Genomic DNA, 15,774 nt, shown 5'->3' on the forward strand with positions numbered 1-15,774 from the left:
TTATCACACATACTTTCATGTGCTCGCTGGCCATCTGTGCATCTTCCTTGGATATCTTTAGAGAAATTTCTATTCAATTTTTTACCCACTTTTTAAAAGATTTTATTTATTTATTTGAGATACAGCTAGAGCAACCAAGGGAGAGAGAGAGAGAAAGAGCACAAGCAGGGGGAATGGCAGAGAGAGGGAGAAGCGGGCTCCTGCTGCCCAGGGAACCCAACAAGTGGCTCAGTCCCAGGACCCTGGGATCATGATCTGAGCCGAAAGCAGCCACTTAATCGACTGAAGGCACCCCCCTTTACCTATTTTCAAATACAGTAATTTGTGGTTTTAGTCATTGAATTTAAGAATTTTTAAGTATGTTCTAGATAAAAGCCCCTTATCAAAGGTGTATGACTTGAAATATTTTCTCTCAATCCTTGGCTTATCTTTTCACTCTCCTGATGATGTATAATTGAAGCACACATTTTTTATTTTGATGAAGACCAATTTATCTGTTTTTGCTTTTGTCACAATGCTTTTGGTGTCATATCTAGGAAGGTCGAACTTACAGTCACAAAGAAAAGAGTAGTTTTCTCCTCTGCATGTTTTCTGCTCTCTTCTTTCCTACATTCTGATCATAATCTTGGGCCTTCCTGAATTGGTCTTGCATGCCTTAGCTTTCCTGTCACATTACCTCCTTCTCTCTTTTTGTGCCATGTTTTGGCAGATTTCTTCCATTCTATTCCAACCTTTTGACCTTTTGTTCAATTTTTAATTTTGGCAGTTATCTCTTAATATTTAAGAGCTTCTTTTTGTTTGTTTGTTTTCTGGTTATTCCATTTTCATATAAGGATATAATATCTTCTTAAATATATCTGGATTTAGTCACTAACATTTTAGAAAGATATCTTCTCTACCCTAAATTATTTATTTTCTCTCTCGGGTCAGTTAATCAATTTATTTGTCTTTTATATCTTGGTTTTTCTTATTTATGTTGCTAATCCTCAAATACTTTTTGAACCTATTTTGGCTATTTCTATTTAAGAAAGCTGTTGAAGCTAATATTGAAAATTTGTCTTCCTGTTTGGTATCTGCCCTGAACAGGCAGTATGTTGAAGAGCTCTGTGTGCATGTGCCAGTGGAATATAGAGGCTCCCCAAATACCATATAAAGAGAGCTTCACTTGGGAGGGCCATTAGGGCTACTGTTACCTCAAATGGCATTTTGTGTACATTAGAAAAATATGTCCTCCCCATATAGGGCTTGGCTAGTGAATAGTGTCTTTGTGTAAGAAAAAGCCCTCCTTCATCTGGGCAACACAGCTCAATGCCAGGAGGCATGGCTTGGTGAATAGCATTCCAGTTTTCTTTTAGCTCGTACTTTTTCCCTTAGCTGAGCAACTTGGCCTGTCTGCAGACTGTATATGTCTACCTGGTAGCCTGATGCTGATTGTCCCATGTTCCGTCTCAGTCCTTGCCTGACAATCCAGGGAGTTTCTTTAAACAGTTTTCAGGCTGGGGGCATAAAAGTAAAAGCCGAGCTATCTGTGCTCTGTATTCAGAATTTAGGAGACAGGTAGGTGTTTCCAGACAGACCTTGTATGAATCCCTGCATTTGTAGCCCTATCCTTACTTCCTCTCCGGAATATAGACAGACCTATGGGCTCTCCTTTTCTTGGAGTCCTTTTGTAATTCGAAGAGATTCTAAGCAGCAGCTTTCTCTTTTATCTCTCTGCCCTTCCATCTTCACGAAATATTTTTAAATCTGCTGTGCCCCCAGTGCCCACTGACTTCCTCACTCTTTTTGCTGTTACAGATTTCTTTCTTTTTATAATTCTGTACTTTCAGTTCGGTGGGTTTTCAGTAGTAGACAAAGGCAAATATATATAAATATATATATCTTCATTCCCTCATTTTGAACTGGAACCTTTTGGTTTAGAACTGAAAAAAAAAAAGGAAAGTGTAAGCACATACATATACTTTACTTTGATCATACTACTTTATCCTGCCCTCCCAGCCCGTGATTATCTAACACTTATTTTATAGTGCTTTTTTTAAAAAATCAGAATCCTACTTAGGTTCATATATTATAGTTAGCAGATATATCTCAAATCTTTTCATCTGTAGGTGTCTACTCTCCCCACCCTTGCAATTTTTTTTGGTTGAAGAAACCAGGTCATCTATCATGAGGCATCTGCATTCTGATTTTTGGCAGTTATGTCCCTGGGAATTGTTTAACAGGATCCTCTCTGTCTTACATTTCCTTCAGCTGGCAGTAAGATCTAGAAACCTAATCAGATTTGGGTTTTGACCATTTTTTGACTGGAATATTTTACAGGCAGGAATCTGTGCCTCCATCAGAGGCACATAATGTCTGCTTGCCTCTCTTTGGGGGACACTGGGAGCCATGGATGGTCATAGGCTAGGAACGTGCAGAATGGTAACGTGCTGTCATTCCATCTTCTTGCGTAAGCTGGAGTACTTAAAGAAAACTTGCTCTCATCAACTGTTTGGTTATGCTCAGCTAGAATCATTCATAAAGGAAAGGCAAGAGAAATAATTATTTTCCTTTCTTTTCTAGTTTTTCATAGTTCTTACTTTAAAACCTTTCATGGGTTCGTGTTTCTTACAGGGTAAAGTCCATGTTATTTTATAGTCTCAATTTCAAGTTTCTTTCCAGATATACCTACTGTTCCACTATTGCCTCAGCTCACACCTCTACAAAACATGGTGCTGAAACAGGGCTGCTTTCCTCAGCTTCCTCATCGGGATTATTTCTGTCATATCTAAAAGGGAGATAAGATTTCACTATAGGGCTTTTTTGGGTGAGGATTAGCTGAGGTAATGCATGTGAATATACTTTGGACACTATAATGTATGCTACAGATATTAGTTACTTTATTCTAAAAAGTTCTATGAATTTATGTACTACCCATGATATTTTATTCTAAACCTCACAATGAAAATGTTCAAAATAATTGCTTGTGATACTTAAGTATTTTCATAATCTTTAATGTTTACACTTCCATTTAATATAGAAAGTAATAGTCATAATTTAAACAGTTTCAAGATAAGGTAGCAGACTATTTTGTGGTTACTGACAGTGTCAACTTCTTTAACAAATACTGTGTTAATTTATGCTTCTTTAAATAATACCTCTCCTGGGAAAGGACCCATCTTTAAGAAAAGTGTTTTTTTGTTTTGGTTTTTTTTTTTGTCAGTGGGTTGGTTTGCATTTAATCGTATTGCTATTTTTTCAGTACATTTTTGGATTATTAGTTGTTTATAATCCATTGAAGATGTGACAATAGTATTTGATCTCTTTCAGTGAAATTGTTTGTCTGGAACCTTTTATTATGTATTGGCTTTAATTTTTTCCCCTCTATCTTTCTTTAATTTAGCATGCCAAAGAGTATTGGTGGATCTTTTGGTATCTTTGATGAGCTCAAGAACATGTTCAGAAGAGTTAACCCTTCTTTTGAGAATATTTCTGGAGAAATCTCCTTGTACAGTAAATATGCCATAATTTTAAAATATTTTCACTGATACTTAATAGAATATTTTTAAAAATGACTTGGAAATCACTAAGTTCTGTCTTTTAATGTGGTAATGATTATGCAGTCAACTCCATGTTAATATGTGTAAAGTTCTTCATCATTTTATTATTTGCACTTATTTTAACTTTCACTTCTGTTTTGGCTAACCAGCGTGGTCACTGGGCTCATAGTCCCATTGCCTTATCCCACCCCAAGTCGTTGTTCTTAAGAAACGCTAAGTAATTTTAATTAGTAAAGAGAACTTAATTCTGATTAGTTTTTACCATTTTAAAGATTATCCTCTTTTTAGAAAGTTATTATCTACCCTTCATGTATCTTCTATCACTTCTTTTCATGGGTGTAGCTTAGTGACTTTTCAACTGTTCTTTACTGAGAAACTCATTTTAATAATGAAATCTTGGCTAGAAGCATAAGCAAATAAAACAAAAGCTTGGAGCTACTTAATTTGAAGCAAGGTTGAATGTTCCTGAGTCCTGCCCATTTCAGCAGCTTACTCCAGCTTGTGGACCCCGAGGGGCTATGTGGAACACAAGGTTAACAAATACTAGTGTAGATACTTGATAACTGACTGTATTTATGAAATGTGTCTTGTACTTTCCCTAAGTGCAGTTCTCATCATCGTCATCAACATTAGCTGTTATTTCAGGCATAGGGCACACACTCGGCAGTGTATTGGACTAAGATACTCTTCTCTACTCCACTTGTCTCCTTAGTCATTACTTTTCTCTTTAATTAAATGCTCATCTCCTCTCTTACATTTTCTATAATTCTACATTTAACCCAAAATTTATAATTTGTAAGTAAAACCTAAAAACCCTTACTTTGGTTTACCAAAACAGATGAAAGAAAATTTATTTGATTAGAAAAGTCATGTAAAATAAGTTGAAAAGTAATTGAGCCACTCAATTTTATGAAGTCAGTCAGGCTGTAAATATCATTCAGAAATCTGGAGAATTTGTAAGGTCTCTAGTTCTATCCCTCACTTAAAAATAATTTAAAGAAGCAACTATAGCCTACTAGGAAATATACATCTTTCTTTGTAGAAATTATTCTGGATATAATTATTAGAGTTGACATCTAATACTTAAAACCAATTCATAACTTTCAGGCTTGTGCCAAAAAAAAAAAAAAAAAAAGGCACCTAAATCTAATATTGACCATGAGAGATTACATATTTAAAGAATAAAATCTTTTTACCTTATGAACATTTTAGGGGTATGGTAGATAGGAAATAGGCACTTAACTAGGAATGCTGATATGTGTGTAGATATGCTTGTATTTTCATTTATAACCTGAATTTCAGTGTACATTTTGTATTTATTTATTCTTTTTCTCTAGGAAGTACTTCTTCTGGGTATTCTGAAAATTATTGAAAGCGACATTACGATGAGTCCTTCCCAGTACCTAACCTTCCCTCTCCTGCATACTCCAAATTTAAGCAATGGTGTTTCATCACAAAAGTGCCCTGGGATTCTAAACAGTAAGGCCCTGGGATTATTAAGAAGAGCACGGAGTTCCCGGAGCAGGAAAGGGACCGAGAGCGGAAGTTTCCCCCAGCAGCTGCTCTCCTCTTGGCACATAGCCCCAGTCCACTTGGCCTTGCTGGGGCAGAACTGCTGGCCCCACCTGTCAGAAGGCTTCAGCATCTCACTGTGGTTTAATGTGGAGTGTGTCCACGAAGCTGAGAGAACCATGGAGAAAGGAAAGAAGATCAAGAAAAGAAACAAATCCTTAACATTACGGGACAGTAGTTTGGATAGAACAGGTATGATGTTGCCGTTACCTGTTACCTGTTACACTAAGCCTTTCCTGACTGCAGGTTTGGTTGAGCTGTAAGAACACAGCGATGTCCTCATGTGCTCCGAGTGTGTTCTTCACCCCGAGTGCCTTCCTAATGGCAGGCCCTGACTACGAAGCCTGGGTTATCAGATAGCCTTGAAAACGTCATTTTTCTTGTATATTTTTGCCTTGGGGCCGGGGCACTGGGTTACTGCCCCAGCGAAACCACTGCATACCCAACTGCCCTGGCTGGCAGTCCCCAGCCCCATTTCCTGCCTCTTTCCTGGTCCCATTACTGGATTAGGGTGACTCCTGATATTAGAGAAGGGAAGGATGCAACCCTAGAGCCACTTTTCTGACCTTCTGCTCCCTATGCCCCAGCCAGTGTGAGCCCCATTTCATGTCCTTTCTCTCTTGTCGTTCAATTCTTCTCCTTGCTCTGCTCTTTCTACATAGTTTTTAATCCTCACAACAATTCAATAAATTAAGTGCTCATTCTGTCCATATTTGCAGATGCAATTAAATAGCATGACCAATTTATAGAGCTGGTAAGTGATGGAAAGGGATTTAAACCCACCTATATTCAATTCCAGAGCTTAAATGCCACCATGACACTATAAACAGTGCACATTGCTTTCCCATTTAAGTGGGGGCAATCACAATGTGAACAGGCTCTTATAAAATGAAATAAATATACACAGTGACCTGGGAATTAAAAAAATTTTTTTATAAAAATATATTAGAAAACATATATTTCAGACAATTCTACATAAACATTTAAAAAGAACATTTAAAAATAGTGTAAATATCAAAATTTTGAAGGGAACAGAGAAGAAAATATTATGTTAATAACACTTCCTTTGCCACTACACCAGCTTTGTGACATTGAGCAAGTTATTGAACCCCACAGCACCTCGGTTCTCTCACCCTCTAAAGGGAGACAATAAAATTTACCTCATCAGGTTGTTGTGAGCATTAAATTAAGAAACATTTGTCATATTCCTACTTTACCGTACCTGCGTGCATACTGGTTTTTGTTCTAGTCTTTTATTTGTGCAAAGTCAGATTTTATATGGAAACACTAGTATTGTATCAGCCATGAATTCTATATACATCTCATATCTTGGGCAGTGGTCCTCAAAATAATCAATGAATTTAACTCTTCCTTTTAAAGACTACTGTCGTTTAGGGGCAGTATTCTGAAAAATTGGTAGTATTTATACCTGTTGAAAAATGGCAACAAATATATATATACAGTCTCATAACTGGTGGTGTTCATCCTCTCTGAAAGTCTGAACCCTTAGACGTGCATTTTGTATTTTGGTACATCTTTATTAATATAGCTTCACATAAAGTCACACAGCATAGTAACAGCGTGGATGGCTCAAGGATTCAGGTCATTATACATACTTGATGGCGCTGGAATTAGCATGGTAAGAAACCACTTAAAGTCGGGACTAATAACCCAATAGTCCAAAGCATAAGGCATTACATTAGCTTGCCCTAGAGAACATTTTAGAGTTTCAGAATCACTTAGCAATTATATTCAAAGATGACTCATCAGAGAGTCTACACCAGAATATATTTAAACACCACAATTTTTCTAAAATCAATTTTCTAAAATCATGCTATTGTAATAATTGTAGGATGATTTTGGTAGTGCCGTCGGTGGTTTGTTCATTCCCACAGTTAGCTGCTAGTTATCATCGATTTTGAAATGTGTATCGCACTCAGTTACTGTTTTCAGTCCTCGTGTTTTTTTGGAGTTAGCGTCTCAACTTCGGGAATATTGTTTGGAACAGGTCAGATTTAGACATCCCGGTAAATAATTTACTACAAATGGACAACCACATTGTGTTCCTTCAAATGCGCTTTTCCACTCAGCTTTATGATCAACCGCTTTACTGATTATTCTAACATCTTTTTTTCGTAGAGAACAACAGACCGGAGGGTGCAGAGTACATAAATCCTGGTGAAAGGCTCATAGAAGAAGGATGTATCCATATGATTTCATTGGGATCCAAAGCTCTTATGATCCAAGTGTGGGCTGATCCCCACAGTGGCACTTTTATCTTTCGGTATTGATTATCCTTAACCTCGCCATGAATAGATCATGTATTTAAATAATTTATATGCTAATAAAGATCATTATAGCAAATCAGAAAAAGATTATTTAAATAGAAGATACATTCTAATAGTCACTAATAACCACCTCTGTAACAATGTATTATTCTATCAAAAAATCTATAATTAAACTCTAAAGTAGATTGTGTTCATTCTCAATTAGATTTTATTTTTTATTTATTTTATTTATTTATTTTTTTAAAGATTTTATTTATTTATTTGACAGACAGAGATCACAAGTAGGCAGAGAGGCAGGCAGAGAGAGAGGAAGGAAGCAGGCTCCCTGCTGAGCAGAGAGCCCGATGTAGGGCTCAATCCCAGGACTCTGGGACCATGACCTGAGCTGAAGGCAGAGGCTTTAACCCACTGAGCCACCCAGGTGCCCCTCAATTAGATTTTAGATCAAATGCTTGCTGAAGTCTTATCCATGGTAGTATTCTATCAGATTGTAGTCACCCTAAAATGTTATTATCAGACAACTGTTTTCCCAGATTACATATTTAATAGACATTATCTTATAAACTTTAGTTATTCTCGAGACCTTGTCTTTTCTTCTACCTCCCTTGTTAACTAGTATAGATACAAATATTTTACTTGTATTGAGTGAGTATGAATAGTATGACACTATCTTTGTAAACTTAAAACTAAATAAAAATATGTTATTTAGGGGATATATGCTTTTTGTTATAAATCATACTTGATACTTTATAGACATTGTATCCTAATTCTCTCAGTAGTTCCTCCAAGTAGGATAGACCTCCAGTACATCCTGGCATTTAGACATTTATGTACAACATGTATTAATTTTTGTATGAATAAAATATTATATTGTAATTTCTGAAAGGACAATGTCTGTAGAAATAGTAACAATAAAGTTTTTTTGAAAATGAATTTTGAAAATTAATGCTTAAATTATTAACACCAGCAAATGAGCATCATCTATTTTTGCTCATGAATTGAGACAATATAAGAAAATAAGCAGATTTTATGGTGCAAAACAAAGACCTACTGACTTTTCTAGTTAGTTTAAAAACAACTGCTTTTTAATCTCATTTAAATATATGGAATTTTAGTTGTTATACATTTATTAAATGCTGAGATCAGAAATTCCATGTTTCCAACCTGTACTTTGTCTCTTTTTGTAGAATGTGCATGGATTCAAATGATGATACAAAAGCTGTTTTACTGGCACAGGTTGAATCACAGGAGAATATTTTCATCCCAAGCAAATGGCAGCATTTAGTTCTCACCTACTTGCAGCAGCCCCAAGGGAAAAAGAATAACCATGGGAAAATCTCCATATGGATCTCTGGGCAGAGGTTTGAAACATTTTAAATAAATGCTAACTTCTTTTACTATTTTAAGTTAGTTTGTCATAGCTTCTGAAACGTATTATAGGAAACTATAGATAAAATGTGCTATATGTTAATGCAGGAATCTGTGTCACAGTTGGATGTTTTTTTTTCCTACTTATCACTCTAATACAAAATTAATTTCCCATACTGGGCACTGGTGAAAATTAATATTTGAGTTTGGGGGAACATGCACAAATCTGGACATTGAGACATTATGCAGAGTATATGTTAGATCTAAGAACAGAACCTACAATTGGGCCCTTAAGCCTATATACATTTATAAAATGAATCCACAAGGAATTATTTCAATTAAGTGGCTAATCAGGCTAAAACCTAAATTTTTTTAAAGGCTAATACCTAAATTAACTCAGGGTTTCAAAAGAAATTAGAATGACTAGGGAAAAATATAAGCCAGTGTGTCAGGTGATAGATTAAGATAGGGTCCTTGAAACATACCAGGTGATAGATTCAGGTATAATACTATGTGATGTTTACTTGTGGATCAAGTTAATAAAAAATATTTTCTGGAATAAATTAATGTAAAATTTAACCCTGAGAAAGCTGTAATATATCTTAGATTTATAAGAGTTGGGAAATATTTTATGAATGAAAGAACATAAAAGGAGATACAGAATTGGAAACTGGTATAGCATGAGATGGGGTCAGGCTGGCTGGAAGGAAGATTCTAAGTTGAATAATGAGAAAGAGAAATGAATGCGTATGGCAAAGCTACTTGACAGGCAGGTTTTGAATTTCAAGATGAGGTATCTAGGTGTAATTGAACAGACTGTAAAATATTATATACCTGTTGTGTTGCAGACTTTTTGCTAGGTGTGTTCTAAACACTGTCTCCCAATTCTCTCAAATATCCCTCAAAGTAGATTAGACCCACAGAGGAATGACTGTGTGCCCAGAATGTGCTGCAGTAGGCTGAGGGAAATGGTAAACAAGGCTCAAGACTCAAGTTCCGTGCGTTCTTGGAACTCACAATCTAAGGGGGAAGCAGACAACAAGCAAACACAATTATATGCATATTACAAATTATGACACATTTTATGGAGTTATAACAGATCCCCAGAGAGATGGATCAGGTGGATCAGGAAAGGCCTCTTTGGGAAAAGATTGATTATTTAAGCGAAGACCTCAAGGGGAGATGGAGCATGTTGTGAGCAGTGGAGGGGGAAGGACATTTCAGGCAGAGGAAAGGGCCCATGGGAACAAAGGGACAGCCAGGGAGGCTATCAAGTTGATGGCTTACAGCTGTCCAGCCTCAGTGCTAGAGGAGGGCAGGGGAGAGGGGGCCTGTGAGTGGCCTAGGGTAGTCAGTCCCTAGGGTCCGCTACAGGAAAGAACAGTCTTTGGAAATAAAATCAGTTTAATTCAGTTTTTGTGTGTTCATTTTAAAAATCCATGGAAATATGTCACTGAAGTTCCCATATTCCAAATAAAATATTTTCTGAGAAATTCTCAGTCTTCAGCCAGTCAATATTTTTTTTTTCCAGAACCTAGAGTTAGATAGGTTGGAGTTAGGGATAAGGGCTATGAATAGTGAACCTCTTTCTCCTGGACCCTCGCCTGATTTCTTGAGCTTTCAACATGTGCTGTAGTCAGCACTTTACACAGATTACCGTTTGGTCTCCTGACAACACCGGGAAGTAGGTATATTGTTTCCTCTATTTTACATATGAGACAGTTGAGACCCAGAATGGCGTAAAGTCATGCCAGAAGAATACAGCTGAACCTTGATCTTAGATACAGCCCATGCTTTAGAACCTGAAGTTTTCCCACCCCCACAGCCTTCTTCCGAATCAGACCATGTAACAGGTATAGGAGAATTTAGATGTTCACTGTAGAGAGTTAGTGAGCATAGTCTCTTCATTCACATATTCCTACATTACTTTAAAGGAATTTTTTGCCATTTGGTACAAAGTAAGTAATGATTTCATCTGTTAGTAGACTTAAAAGCAAGTGACCAGGACAATTATATTATTCCCTTGATTTAAATTTGGTACTATCTTTAATATTTTCTGAACTAATAGCATAATTTCTGTATGTTTAATATATGATAACACTGAAAAACAAGTTATTAGTAGTTTATGTTGTGATTTAATGATGAGCCCACAAATGTGGTAGGAATATATGGCACATGGTGGATAATTAATATTTGTCGATTTCATCTTGTAAAGCAGCTTTCTTTACCCTTAAAAACTGGAGACAAACCATAAGTGACTTTTAATCTCACAAAACAAACTGAGGTTTGCTGGAGGGATGGGAGTTGGGAGAAGGGGGCTGGGGTTATGGACATTGGGGAGGGTATGTGCTATGGTGAGTACTGTGAAGTGTGTAAACCTGGCGATTCACAGACCTGTACACCTGGGGATAAAAATATATTATAGGTTTATAAAAAATTAAAAATTAAAAAAAAAACTGAATGAAGTCATGCTGCCAATAGGTGGCAGTAGTGTTTCAGTCACAGCAACGTATTTGGTTCAAGAAAGATGCAGGCAATAGAAAATACCTCACTGTAATGGTGTTTGTCAGTTACACCTCAATTTAAAAAAAATAAAAGTTATCATACATCTTTATCAGAAAATGTTTCTATCAAAATCGTATATTTACATGTTAACTATGAAACAGAAAGCCTTAGGGAAGAGTGTTTAAATAAATAGATACACCAATGTGAAATTTCTCGTTGACAGCTAAGCACACCATCTTGTTTATGAACTCCCCCTTCGTAAGTTACCATCATTATCTTATTATGGAACCTAAAACATTCTCCGAATATGGGCAAAGCTTGGTACTCTGCACCTCCAACCAGATGATGACATCCTCTCCTCATGTGTGTATCTCTTTGAGAAAGCATTAGTTTTCCTTTTCCTACTCTTTTATAAGGATTTCTGTAAATACAAGAGACTAATCAAAAGCTCTGTGACTAAGCATGGAAAGAATAGAAAATGCAGAAAGCACTGGCTCGTCAGTGGCTAGGGAGAACCAAACCTGAAGAGGTAATCATCTTTTTCTGAGTGGTCTTTCAAGGCTTCAAAGAAGAAATTTTAGAAATGGCTTACCATGCTGGGGGACTTCTTAGAAAAATTAGGGGGAGGTGGTCAGTTTGTATCTGTAAATCAGAAAGGCGCAGAACTCAGTGACAAAGAAAACTTGGCATCACATGTCCGGTCCCACTTCCCATGGCTGCTGCAGGACTAGCAGGCCTCGCTGTTCCGCTCCCCTCACTGGGGTTTGGGTATTGCCAGCACCGTGGATCAGGAGACCGCAAAATCCGTTCTCTTTCTTCCTTTCACCGGCACTGTGCTGCTGAACCAAGAAAACTGCTAAAGAATTTCCCATTATTATACATTCATGCTTGCAAAATACTTAGGTCACTGAAATAATTGACTTAACTTTGTTTTTAATGTAGGAAACCTGATGTTACTTTGGATTTTGTGCTTCCAAGAAGAACAAGTCTGTCATCTGACAGCAATAAGACATTTTGCATGATTGGCCATTGTTTATCATCCCAAGAAGAGTTTTTGCAATTGGCTGGAAAATGGGACCTGGGAAATTTACTCCTCTTCAATGGTATATTTTTCTCCTTCAAAGGATTTCTAATTTTTTTTCAATTAACAAGTATTAAACTAGTAAATTATACTGGATAAGATAGTAATTCCTGTTCCTTCCTTGATACTTAATAAGTACTATATTATCTAGATACCAAGATGCACTTTTAAAAATATTTTAACATTTTTATATTGAGATGCTTCTTTTTGTTGTTGTTGTTTGTTTGTTTTGTAATTGAGATGCTGCTTACAATTGATATATACATTTCATGTAGGGGATACATCATACCCCAACCCCTATCCCCCCAAAAAAGAAAGCTTATGTTAAATTAACTTTGTTTTATAATCCTGGAAAATGCAATATTATGACAAGTAAACTTAGAATGATTCTCTTTCTTGTAATTTTAGAATATTCTACAAAAATATCAAATTTTAGGAAAAAAAGAAATACATGTTCTAAAATTTATAGCTATCTCACTAAGCCTGGCACGTAATAGCAGTCAGGCAGTGTTTATTGAACAGACGGGTAGAAGGAATAGAGACGTCAGTCCACATTTATTTTAGAAAAGGATTTACTGAAGTGTAGAGACATTAATCCATATTTATTTTAAAAAGAATTTACTGAAGTATAGTTTCCATTTACTTAAAAAAAAAAAGGCAGAACAAAACCAAAATAACTGTTCTCTAAGGAACAAATAAAATTTTATGATTTTATTTTATCACAAGCTTCACAGTTAACCTTATATCTATTTACTTACTTTCCATCCGTAGCTGGTGTAGGTTGCTTACTCATGACTCCAATTTGGAGCTTGAGACTTTATCAATTTTATAGAGATGAAAGAATTTGGCAGAAAAAATTAATTCATGATTTCTTGCTGCTTATGAAAAATTCTAGTCAGGGGTGTCTGGGTGGCTCAGTTGGTTAAGCATCTGCCTTTAGCTCAGGTCATGATCAGGGTTCTGGGATCAAGCCTCACTCTGGCTCTCTGCTCAGCAAGGAATCTGTTTCCCCCTCTTCCCCTCCCCTTGCATATCCTTTTTCTCAAATAAATAAAAATAAAGGTTTAAAATAATTCTCATTGGAGTGATAGAAATAAGTAACTTTTTTTTTTTTCTGTTCAGGAGCTAAGATTGATTCACAAGAGGCCTTTTATCTATATGCTTGTGGACCCAACCATACATCTATAATGCCATGCAAATATGGCAAGCCTGTGAATGACTACTCCAAATATATTAATAAAGAAATTTTGCAATGTGAGCAAATCAGAGAACTTTATATGACCAAGAAAGAAGTGGACATTGGTCTCTTAATTGTAAGTTTTCATTTTATAAGTTTTAACTTTATAGTAACTGATAATATATGTTTATTAAATGTGTAATTAGCTATGAATTAAATTTCTAAAGTGTTTCTTCTTTCTTTCTCACTATTTTTGCTCTCTAAGAACATGGCTTTTTCTTAAAAAAAATTGATATACCCAGAATTTGTTTTCAGGTTTCAAATTTTTATTCCCTTTACCTTAGAACTATATTTCTATGCTAAGTATGAGTTTAGTTTACACCTCTGAGTCATTCAAGAAAAATATTTATGATATAGTGAAAATACATGTTAGCCTAAAAAATATTGTTCATTACATTTCATTTCCATATTTATAAATGAATACTGATTTTTATTTTATAATATTAGTTTTAATTACATATATTCAGATTTTAGAATATTCTTTAATATCAGTAACACGCAGGAATTTGGCTTTCAAAATATTGCTAACTCTGCTTATATGAGGTTCTCGGATTGTTTTTTATGCATTATTATAATATTTTGTTCTAGTTATACAATTTAGGAACCTGGGGGGATATTTTTCATTATAGCAACTAGAAAGCTGAGCCTTTGTCTTAGAAGATCTATGAAAATTTGGTAGATCTAGCTGTGAACTGGCCTTCTCTTGCTTCTTGTAAGAGGTATGGTTAGGGGTCAGAGGTCATTTTTATTTGAAGAAGACTACTAGTTTAGAATGTATTTTGTTGTTAATGAGATATATATCTCATAATCAGAATAAATCCTTTTTTAAAGCTGTAACATTTGACTAAAGGAAAAGAGAAATTCTAGTGTAGATACGTTGTAAAACACAGGTAGGTCTTAAGTGGTATTAAATATGTGTCTGTGGTCAAGTATCCAGAGTGTAGATGCCTATAGAATTTAGCTAACGATCTGATATTATGCATACAGTCTTTTTCTCCCTGGGGAGTGTTTAAGAATGGGGGGCTGGGGGCACTGTGGCAGTCCACTCTGATTGAGCAGTGGTCAGGGATGCTAGATGTCCCACTTCGCAAGGGCAGTATTATGCCGTGAAGAATAATCCCAAATGCCTCACCATTGAGAAAACATGCTCAAGGGAATTGTTCCTCAAACCTGAGCATGCATCAGAGTCACTCAGAGGACTTGTTAAAACAGATTGCTGGGCCAGAGTCTCAGATTCAGTAAGGTCTGAAGTGTGGCCTAGGAACTTGAGTTTGTAACAAATCCCAGATGATGCTGATGCAGCTGGTTCAGGATCAGCACGGGATCCTTGTTAGGGAGACCAAGGAGTTCACACAGCTGGCATTTGTTCAAATAATGATCTAACTGCTCTGGTTTTGGGGTACTCCATTAGTTTTCACACACAAAATTACCTTAATCCTTTTATTTTGCTTGAAAAGAATTATATTAGTCATAAAATTTAACATAAATTATCACAAACGAAAATTCAAAGGGTTTAACATTAAAACTCTTTTTAGAAACCATTTTAGCATGGTTTAGTAACTGGGGGATTCTGATGTCATGAGCGGAAGGTCCATCAAGGTGCTGGTACCAGGTGGGGCTCGTCTCAGGCAGGTGAACATTTTGTCAGCCTCCTGATGAAAACTCTCGAAGGTTGAAGGGTCTGTTTTGCCCGGCATAATCATGTACTGTAGACTGTGTAGTCGTGTTAGTTGGTATGCAGATGTGCCAGATGATGTCTGGATGAAACTATTTAAACCGCCGTGGTTGAAAGCGATCAAAGCCCAAGGCCCCCACAGCCTCTGTGCAAAGACACGGACCTCAGCACATGATTTCCCTGAGCCTGAGCTCCCTACCTGAAGTCAGAACCTGATGGAAATGACCCTCTGGGGGGAGAAATTTTATAAATTCTTTTCAGTTTTCGTTAGGAATGATGATAGTCTGGAATTTTATTCTAGTAGAAAGATCTGGCTTACAGTCACTGTTAAATGAGTAGCCAGCCTGTGAACACATTCAAGGCAAAAATTTTGAATTCATTGACCGAGAGTCCCCATCTCTTGGGGTTGTAATGATTGGTTAATATTTGTAAGTGCAAACAACATTGCCTGGTATGAAATGAGTGTGGTATAAGACTCAGCTGTTCTTAGTAGCAATAGGAAGTATAAT

General features: G+C 36.2%; 1 protein-coding gene across 1 annotated transcript in view; it reads left to right on the top strand.

The window, feature by feature from the left end:
• LYST (lysosomal trafficking regulator) overlaps nucleotides 1-15,774 on the top strand; it is a 170,585-nt gene that overhangs the window by 54,934 nt on the left and 99,877 nt on the right. Inside the window, exons 11-16 of the mRNA XM_059170397.1 lie at nucleotides 3,383-3,492; nucleotides 4,877-5,303; nucleotides 7,251-7,395; nucleotides 8,587-8,760; nucleotides 12,215-12,375; nucleotides 13,476-13,666. Of these exons, the coding sequence (XP_059026380.1) occupies nucleotides 3,383-3,492; nucleotides 4,877-5,303; nucleotides 7,251-7,395; nucleotides 8,587-8,760; nucleotides 12,215-12,375; nucleotides 13,476-13,666 (1,208 nt within the window). The remainder of the gene's footprint in view (nucleotides 1-3,382; nucleotides 3,493-4,876; nucleotides 5,304-7,250; nucleotides 7,396-8,586; nucleotides 8,761-12,214; nucleotides 12,376-13,475; nucleotides 13,667-15,774) is intronic.

The sequence above is a fragment of the Mustela lutreola genome, chromosome 4 (assembly GCF_030435805.1).
Source record: "Mustela lutreola isolate mMusLut2 chromosome 4, mMusLut2.pri, whole genome shotgun sequence".
NCBI lineage: Eukaryota > Metazoa > Chordata > Mammalia > Carnivora > Mustelidae > Mustela > Mustela lutreola.